The 9,838-nt window shown below is 38.5% G+C and overlaps 1 protein-coding gene across 1 annotated transcript in view; it reads right to left on the bottom strand.

Moving 5' to 3' along the window:
- Nucleotides 1–613: 613 nt before the first annotated feature.
- Nucleotides 614–9,838, bottom strand: part of CPED1 (cadherin like and PC-esterase domain containing 1) — a 314,315-nt gene continuing 305,090 nt past the window's right edge. The window contains exon 23 of the mRNA XM_055283806.1: nucleotides 614–2,611. Coding sequence (XP_055139781.1) covers nucleotides 2,399–2,611 — 213 coding nt within the window. The 3' untranslated portion in view covers nucleotides 614–2,398. The remainder of the gene's footprint in view (nucleotides 2,612–9,838) is intronic.

The following is a 9,838-nucleotide window of genomic DNA, read 5'->3' as shown; positions in this document are numbered from 1 at the left end:
GCATGCCCACCCACACACATGCGCGCGCGCACACGCCCGCCCACACACAAGATCAACAGTGATGCTTGGAAATGTTTATGCAGTTATTGTTGACTTTTAATGTTATAAATGTTTTCTTTAGTTTAGTTTGGATTGGATTCTAATAAATTCTTACCAAAATAATACATTTCCTGTAACTTTTACACCTAAAAATATGTTAAAATGTCTACTCCCATTTTTTCCCATTGAAATTAAGAACTTGCTAAATATGTACAAAAACGTGCACATGGATATGTGTACACATACACATACACATACACTTAGGTAAAATAAAATGCAGTTTCAGTTAAGGAGCAATTAAAATGATTCCTAGCATTTAAGTGTCATTATTATTATTTTTAAAAAGCTTTCACTACAATACATTATCTTCATACATTTTGTTCATTGCACAGTGGGAAGTTCATCTGATCATAAACTTAAAGAATATTAGGCTTAGAAGGAACTATATAGTTAATCCTGTTTAACCATGCTATAATACTTGAATCCACATGATAATATCCCTGCCAAGTGGTCACTATTTGCATAGTTGTACATCTTCAGTAAAAAAGAAAAGATACTCTACAAACACAGACTATTACTAGTAAGACATTTATTAATGCTATTATTACAATTGTTTCTAAAATCCATTATTATTTCAGCAGTGAAAAGATAAATACCAGAGTAACCTCAGTCAGGTGATAATGGTTAGGTCTAAAGAAAATTATAAGAAATACTGACTGTAAAACTGCTATAGAGTATACAGTATGTTAAAACATGATGGAGAGGCTGCAGACATTGGTAACATTAAAAAAATTACTGAAAACTTAAAAATGATGTTTGCATTTAAGTGTATATTGGAAAAGTCTTTTATTTTGAAGTTAATTCTGTATAATTCTTCTAAAAATATTATCATCTGTAAGATGCAGATTTGTATTGTTTTATATCAAGTGATATTTGCATTTATTTAAATATAATTTAAGACAGTTAAATATAAATTCATGTTTATCTTCATATAAAAATATATATAAAAATAGAGTATTTAAAGAAGGTGGATATTCATACAAAAGAACTGATCAATCAAAATAAGTGTTTTTTTCCTGTATGGTAGTGAAATTGAGGTATTTATACATTTGGTAATTTCAGCCATGTATTGAATTAACCCTCTCAGCTTCCCACCCCACCCAAAAAAGACAAACCTCTAAAATCCATTGTAATTGTGTGATGCTATCTCACAACAAAGCATTTGTATAATAAAGAAATTCACCATTTTGAACCTAAAGAGATAGAAGAGATAGTTCTCACTACTATAATTAGGTATGTATATGTATGCCACAGTTTTAATTAAAATAATAATTTTATGTCTACTCTAAATTTGGATTTGATACAGTTGCTCAGGAAAATCAAAATATAGATACTAGTAACATAATACTATTTGTGGACATATGCAAATGCTTGATGGGAAAACGCACCTATACATTTGAGAATGCATAGTCCTTTGCAAAATATTTACATAAAATATAACTGTAATTTTAAGTTACCTAGGGTTGTAAGGGCAAACACAAGATTTAAGTAATATCATCAATGAAACATAGTAAAGTAATACATGAGGAAGTACATTTTGTTTACTTACTTTAAAATTATGTATTTCATTAATTCAGACTGCAGTTACCTGTCCAAGTGCACAGATAGGACAAGAGGGAATGTTTATGAAAAACACAAGAAGTGTAAAGTTAAATATATTGGTGTTTTAACTATAAAATATTTCACTTTATATCTCTCTCACAGAATCTCTTCAAATTCCGTCGTGGAACATTCCTGTTCTTTTCCTTTCAGTAATAAAATTTTAAAAGTATAGGAAGAAATGTTTTTCATAAGCATTAGATTCACAAAGCCTAAGCCATCAGAAACACCACATTTTCTCCTGGTAAAGAATGCAAGCACAACCTCTACTTGCCAGTGGAATGTAATTGGTTTTTCTCCTTTTCAATATTGATGTACCTATTGAGATGGTAAGACAAGATGAAAGAGCATTATCCTTTTTTTCACATAATTTAAGTGTCTATATTTCACCTTATTATCACAATGCCATACCTGGCCCACAGTGGTTCTGGTTAATAATTATGCTTCAAGTAATGTTTTTCTAGGTATATCTTTCACTGTGAAATGGATTGGTGTTCAAGGTCACATCTTGAATTCATAAAGCTGTAAGAAGTGTTATCATTATTTAACTGTGTGTGTACTGGTGTGCATGCATGTGCTGGTGTGCACAAGTGTGTGTGGTCAATCCCAAATGTGTGCAATGCGCAGCGCTTGGCTCCTAGACCATTGTCCAGGTGAGTAGCTTGTCTCCAGCTCCAGATTCATCTCTCCTGCAGGGAGCCTACATAGTCCTTATATTTGCACACATCCTGCTGAGAAGGATTTCAGAACAAACCTGATTTATTGGACCTCTGACATGATATGGCGATCGAACATTTGTTACAGTGCCTTGTTGTAGTTTGCTTTGATTGCTGAAATATCTTCCCACGATATGATTTCTTGATCTTTTCATTTTAATAAAGTTATATTCTTTGGATAACTTTGATTTCACTACCTGTAAATGAAGATCAAGAAAACTGTGAGGCAAGATCAAGAATATCCGATCCCTGCATAACTAACTCTCAAACTTGAACATGCATCTCTGCCGTACAGATGTTGCCAAAAGGGCATGAATATGACTTACATAACCAGGAATGGCTGTAACTTATGCTTCAAAAAAGACCAAGGTTAAAATTCAACTTTGTCACTTTTCTTACCTCATTGCAGCTGCCTCCAATGCAACTAAGGAACAGTCTCAGATGATTTATCTGCCAATCTTGTGTGCGTGTGTGTGTGTGTGTTTTCAGGCCAGGCACACTAACATGCAGTTTGACATAGTACCACAATAGGAAAGGCACTCGTGTGCCTTTGCCGGGCCACTGATTCAAACATGGTACCCTAAACGTGTCATGGCACTCTTCTATAAAATGGCAAGTAAAACTATTTTCAGAGAGGAGAAAAAAATTTTTTCCACTGCAGACTTACAAGCTAACTGTTACTTTTAGTGGTTTTATTGCTCTGGGCACTTAGTAAGTTATAGAATCCGGGGAGCTGCCTATGCACTATTAAACTAATAACTTTGTATATTTGGAGATATATATGTAGATTTAGTTTTAGACTTTTTTTTTTTTTTTTTGCTTAAGAGGCTAAAGTAACTCCATCTTGGATGTTAATGTGCCATGTTGACTTCTGATTAACCCCAGTCCCAGGAAGGTCTGTAAGATTTCCAGTTTATCTATTGTTCTTTGTGTAAGAGCACAGTTATGGTAAATCCTGCCCTTAGGTCAAAACAACCTTGATGTTATCATACTTCAATCTTCCTACACATCCCTCTGAATCACCCTTTTCCAATGGCATATAAGCCCTGGGTCTAGGGTTATAATGGTGCAGGGATCCACCATCTTGTTTTGCTGCCACCTGAGACACAGACATGGATTCCATTTGTAAGTCCCTTTTAAATGTTTCTTTCTTAGAAAATTGACTTGTTGGCCTCTTTCTTCAGCCTCTCAGCTTCCTGAACTTTTGGGGGTAGGTTTGCATAGATCTGCCCACCACAGAGAACAGCGGTTTTAAGAAGCATCATTCATAAGTTATAAAAGGGTACATAATAAAAAGTTTATTTCCTATTTCTGTTCCTCACCCCAAGCTACTAAATTCCCTCCCTAAATATATTGTTCATTTCTTGTGATTTCATTCACGGTTACTTTATGAAGATATATACAGACACATCCAAACAAAGAGGCTACATTTGTAGTCTACTTGTACATATTACAAATGTTGTCCTAGTGAAATCATATAATTATCAGCTTTAATTACTGAGTTATCAAACTCAGGTTGTTAGCACTAGAGAGCAACAGGGGGACCAAGAGAGAGATTGGGGAAAAGGTTGGGAAGTAGAAAACGAGAGGAAGAGAAGGAGAAAAAGTACTGGTAAGGATGTTTTGGGTGTCTTTATAAATGAATAACAAATGGGGGGCTGGCAAGATGGCCCAATAGGAACAACTCCAGTCTGCAGCTCACAGTGAGAACAAGGCAGAAGGCGGGTGATTTCTGCATTTCCAACTGAGGTACCCGGTTCATCTCACTGGGACTGGTTAGACATTAGGTGCAGCCCATGGAAGGCGAACAGAAGCAGGGTGAGGTGTCGCCTCACCAAGGAAGCACAAGGGGTTGGGGAACTCCCTCCCCTAGCCAAGGGAAGCCATGAGAGACTGTGCCATGAGGGATGGTGCTATCTAGCCCAGATACTATGCTTTTCCCCCAGTCTTGCAACCCGAAGACCAGGAGATTCTCTTGGGTGCCTACGCCACCAGGGCCCTGGGTTTCAATCACAAAATGGGGCAGCCATTTGGCCAGACACTGAGCTAGCTGCAGGAGATTATTTTTCATACCCCAGTGGTGCCTGGAACACCAGCAAGACAGAACTGTTCACTCCCTTGGAAACGGGGCTGAAGCCAGAGAGCTGAGTGGTCTTGCTCAATGGATCCCACCCCATGGAGCCCAACAAGCTAAGATCCACTGGCTTGAAATTCTCGCTGCCAACACTGCAGTCTGAAGTCGACCTGGGACACTCGAGCTTGGTGGGGGTAGGGGCGTCTACCATTACTGAGGCTTCAGTAGGCAGTTTTCCCCTCACAGTGTAAAGAAAACCGCTGGGAATCTCGAACTGGATGCAGAACCCACCACAGTGCCAGTCTGCTTCTCTAGATTCCCCTTCTCTGGGCAGGGCATCTCTGAAAGAAAGGCAGCAGCCCCAGTCAGGGGCTTATGGATAAAACTCTCATCTCCCTGGGACAGAGCACGTGGGGGAAGGGGCGGCTGTGGGTGCAGCTTCAGCAGACTTAAATGTTCCTGCTTGCTGGCTCTGAAGAGAACAGAGGATTTCCCAGCACAGCACTAGAGCTCTGCTAAGGGACAGACTGCCTCCTCAAGTGGGTTCCTGACCCCCATGCCTCCTGACTGGGAGACATTTTCCAGCAGGGGTCGACAGACACCTCATAAAGGAGAGCTCCGGCTGGCATCTGGCAGGTGCCCCTCTGGGACGAAGCTTCCAGAGGAATGAGCAGGCAGCAATCTTTGCTGTTCTGCAGCCTCTGGTGGTGATACGCAGGCAAACAGAGACTGGAGTGGACCTCCAGCAAACTCCAGCAGACCTGCAGAATAGCGGCCTGACTGTTAGAAGGAAAACTAACGAACAGAAAGCAATAGCATCAACATCAACAAAAAGGACGCCCACATAAAAACCCCATCCGAAGGTCACCAACATCAAAGACCAAAGGTAGATAAATCCACGAAGATGAGAAAACCAGCACAAAAAGCCTGAAAATTCCAAAAACCAGAATGCCTCTTCTCCTCCAAACGATCACAACTCCTCGCCAGCAAGGGAACAAAACTGGATGGAGAATCAGTTTGACAAATTGACAGAAGTAGGCTTCAGAAGGTGGGTAATGACAAACTCCTCCAAGCTAAAGGAGCATGTTCTAACTGAATGCAAAGAAGTTAAGAACCTTGATAAAAAGTTACAGGAACTGCTAACCAAAATGAGTTTAGAGTAGAACATGAATGATCTGATGGAGCTGAAAAACACAGCACGAGAACTTTGTAAAGCATACACAGGTATCAATAACCGAATCGATCAAGCGGAAGAAAGGATATCAGAGATTGAAGATCAACTTAATGAAATAAAGCATGAAGACAAGATTAGAGAAAAAAGAATGAAAAGAAAAGAAAAGAAAAGGAACGAACAAAGCCTCCAAGAAATATGGGACTATGTGAAAAGACCAGCCTACGTTTGACTGGTGTACCTAAAAGTGATGGAGAGAATGGAACCAACTTGGAAAACACTCTGCAGGATATTATCCAGGAGAAATTCCCCAACCTAGCAAGGCAGACCAACATTCAAATTCAAGAAATACAGAGAACACCACAGAGATACTCTTCAAGAAGAGCAACCCCAAGACACGTAATTGTCAGATTTACCAAGGTTGAAATGAAGGAAAAAATGCAGCCAGAGAGAAAGGTCAGGTTTCCCACAAGGGAAGCATCAGGCTAACAGTGGATCTCTCCACAGAAGCCCTGCAAGCCAGAAGAGAGCGGGGGCAATATTCAATATTCTTAAAGAAAACCAGAATTTCATAGCCAAACTAAGCTTCATAAGTGAAGGAGAAATAAAATCCTTTATAGACAAGCAAATGCTGAGGGATTTTGTCACCACCAGGCCTGCCTTACAAGAACTCCTGAAGGAAGCACTAAATGTGGAAAGGAAAAACCAGTACCAGGCACTGCAAAAACATAACAAAATGTAAAGACCATCGACACTATGCAGCAACTGCATCAACTAATGGGCAAAATAACTAGCTAGCATCATAATGACAGGATCAAATTCACACATAACAATATTAACCTTAAATATAAGTGGGCTAAATGCCCCCAATTAAAAGGCACAGACTGGCAAATTGGATAGTCAAGACCCATTGGTGTGCTGTATTCAGAAGACCCATCTCACATGCAAAGACACACATAGGCTCAAAATAAAGGGATGGAGGAATATTTACCAAACAAATGGAAAGAAAAAAAAACAAAAAACACAAGGAGTTGCAATCCTAGTCTCTGATAAAACAGACTTTAAGCTAACAAAGATCAAAAGAGATAAAGAAAGAAGGACATTACATAATGGTAAAGGATCAATGCAAGAAGAAGAGCTAACTATCCTAAATATATATGCACCCAATACAGGAACACACAGATTCATAAAGCAAGTTCTTAGAGACCTGCAAAGAGACTTAATTCCCACACAATAATAGTGGGAGACTTTAACACCCCACTGTCGATATTAGACAGCTCAATGAGACAGAAAATTAACAAGGATATTCAGGACTTGAACTCAGCTCTGGACCATGCGGACCTAATAGACATCCACAGAACTCTCCACCCGAAATCAACAGAATATACATTTTTTCTTATCAGCACATAGCACTTATACATAGCACTTATTCTAAAATTGACCACATAATTGGAAATAAAACACTCCTCAGCAAATGCAAAAGAATAGAAATCATAACAAACAGTCTCTCAGACCACAGTGCAATCAAATTAGAACTCAGGATTAAGAAGCTAACTCAAAATTGTACAACTACATGGAAACTGAACAACCTGCTCCTGAATGACTCCTGGGTAAATAACAAAATTAAGGCAGAAATAAATAAGTTCTTTGAAACCAATGGGAACAAAGACACAACATACTAGAATCTCTAGGTCACAGCTAAAGCAGTGTTTAGAGGGAAATGTATAGCACTAAATGCCCACATGAGAAAGCAGGAAATATCTAAAATTGACATCCTAATGTCACAATTAAAAGAACTAGAGAAGCAAGAGCAAACAAATTCAAAAGCCAGCAGAAGACAAGAAATAACTAAGATCAGAGCAGAACTGAAGGAGATAGAGACATGAAAAACCCTTCAAAAAATCAGTGAATCCAGGAGCTGGTTTTTTGAAAAGATTAGCAAAATTGATAGACCTCTAGCCAGACTAATAAAGAAGAAAAGAGAGAAGAATCAAATAGACACAATAAAAAATGATAAAGGGGATATCACCACTGATTCCACAGAAATACAAACTACCATCAGAGAATATTATAAACACCTCTATGCAAATAAACTATAAAATCTAGAAGAAATGGATAAATTCCTGGACACATACACCATCCCAAGACTAAACCAGGAAGAAGTCGAATAGACCGATAACAAGTTCTGAAACTGAGGCAGTAATTAATAGCCTACCAACCAAAAAAAAAAAAAAGCCCAGGACCAGATGGATTCACAGCCGAATTCTACCAGAGGTACAAAGAAGAGCTGGTACCATTCCTTCTGAAACTATTGCAAACAATAGAAAAAGAGGGACCCCTCCCTAATTCATTTTATGAGGCCAGCATCATCCTGATATCAAAACCTGGCAGAGACACAACAACAACAAAGAAAATTTCAGGCCAATATCCCCGACGAGCATCGATGTGAAAATAATAAAATATTGGCAAACAAAATACAGCAGCATATTAAACAGCTTATCCGCCATGATCAAGTCGGCTTCATCCCTGGGTTGCAAGGTGGGTTCAACATATGCAAATCAATAAATGTAATCCATCACCTAAACAGAACCAATGACAAAAACCACATGATTATCTCAATAGATGCAGAAAAGGCCTTCGATAAAATTCAACACCCCTTCGTGCTAAAAACACTGAATAAACTAGGCATTGATGGAATGTATCTCAAAATAATAAGAGCTATTTATGACAAACCCACAGCCAATATCATACTGAATGGGCAAAAGCTAGAAGCATTCCCTTTGAAAACCGGCACAAGACAAACATGCCCTCTCTCACCACTCTTATTCATCATAGTATTGGAAGTTCTGGCCAGGGCAATCAGGCAAGAGAAAGAAATAAAGCGTATTCAGATACAAAGAGAGGAAGTCAAATTGTCTCTGTTTGCAGATGACATGATTGTATATTTAGAAAACCCCATCATCTCAGCCCAAAAACTCCTTGAGCTGATAAGCAACTTCAGCAAAATCTCAGGATACAAAATCAATGTGCAAAAATCACAAGCATTCCTGTACACCAATTATAGACAAACAGGGTGCTAAATCATGAGTGAAATCCCATTCACAATTGCTACAAAGAGAATAAAATACCTAGGAATACAGCTTACAAGGGATGTGTAGGACCTCTTCAAGGAGAACTACAAATCACTGCCCAAGGAAATAAGGGAGGACATAAACAAATGGAAAAACATTCTATGCTTATGGATAGTAAGAATCAATATTGTGAAAGTGGCCATATTGCCCAAAGTGATTTATAGATTCAATGCTATTCCCATCAAGCTACCATTGACTTTCTTCACAGAATTAGAAAAAACTACTTTAAATTTCATATGAAACCAAAAGGAGTCCGTATGGCCAAGATAATCCTAAGCAAAAAGAACAAAGCTGGAGTCATCACACTACCTGACTCCAAACCATCTGATCTTTGACAAACCTGACAAAAACAAGCAATGGGGAAAGGATTCCCTATTTCATAAATGGTGTTGGGAAAACTGGCTAGCCACATGCAGAAAACTGAAACTGGACCCCTTCCTTACACCTTATACAAGAATTAACTCAAGATGGATTAAATATTTAAATGTAAGACCTAAAACCATCAAAACCCTGAAAGAAAATCTAGTCAATACCATTCAGGACATAGGCATGGGCAAGGACTTCATGACTCAGACACCAAAAGCAATGGCACCAAAAGCCAAAATAGACAAATGGGATCTAATCAAACTAAAGAGCTTCTGCACAGCCAAAGAAACTATCATCAGAGTGAACAGGCAACCTACAGAATGGGAGTAAATTTTTGCAATCTATCCCTCTGACAAAGGGCTAAATCCAGAATCTACAAGGAACTTAAACAAATTTACAAGAACAAAATAAACCCCATCAAGAAGTGGGTGAAGGATATGAACAGACACTTTTCGAAAGAAGACATTTATGTGGCCAATAAACATATGAAAAAAACTCATCATCACTGGTCGTTAGAAAAATGCAAATCAAAACCACAATGAGATACCATCTCATGCCAGTTAGAATAGAGATCATTAAAAAGTCAGGAAACAACAGATGCTGGAGAGGATGTGGAGAAATAGGAATGCTTTTACTCTGTTGGTGGGAGTGTAAATTATTTCAACCATTGTGGAAGACAGTG

This window comes from Symphalangus syndactylus, chromosome 6 (assembly GCF_028878055.3).
Source record: "Symphalangus syndactylus isolate Jambi chromosome 6, NHGRI_mSymSyn1-v2.1_pri, whole genome shotgun sequence".
Taxonomy (NCBI): Eukaryota; Metazoa; Chordata; class Mammalia; order Primates; family Hylobatidae; genus Symphalangus; species Symphalangus syndactylus.
The sequence above is the reverse complement of the archived record's forward strand: the minus strand, read 5'-3'. Positions and strand labels throughout refer to the sequence as shown.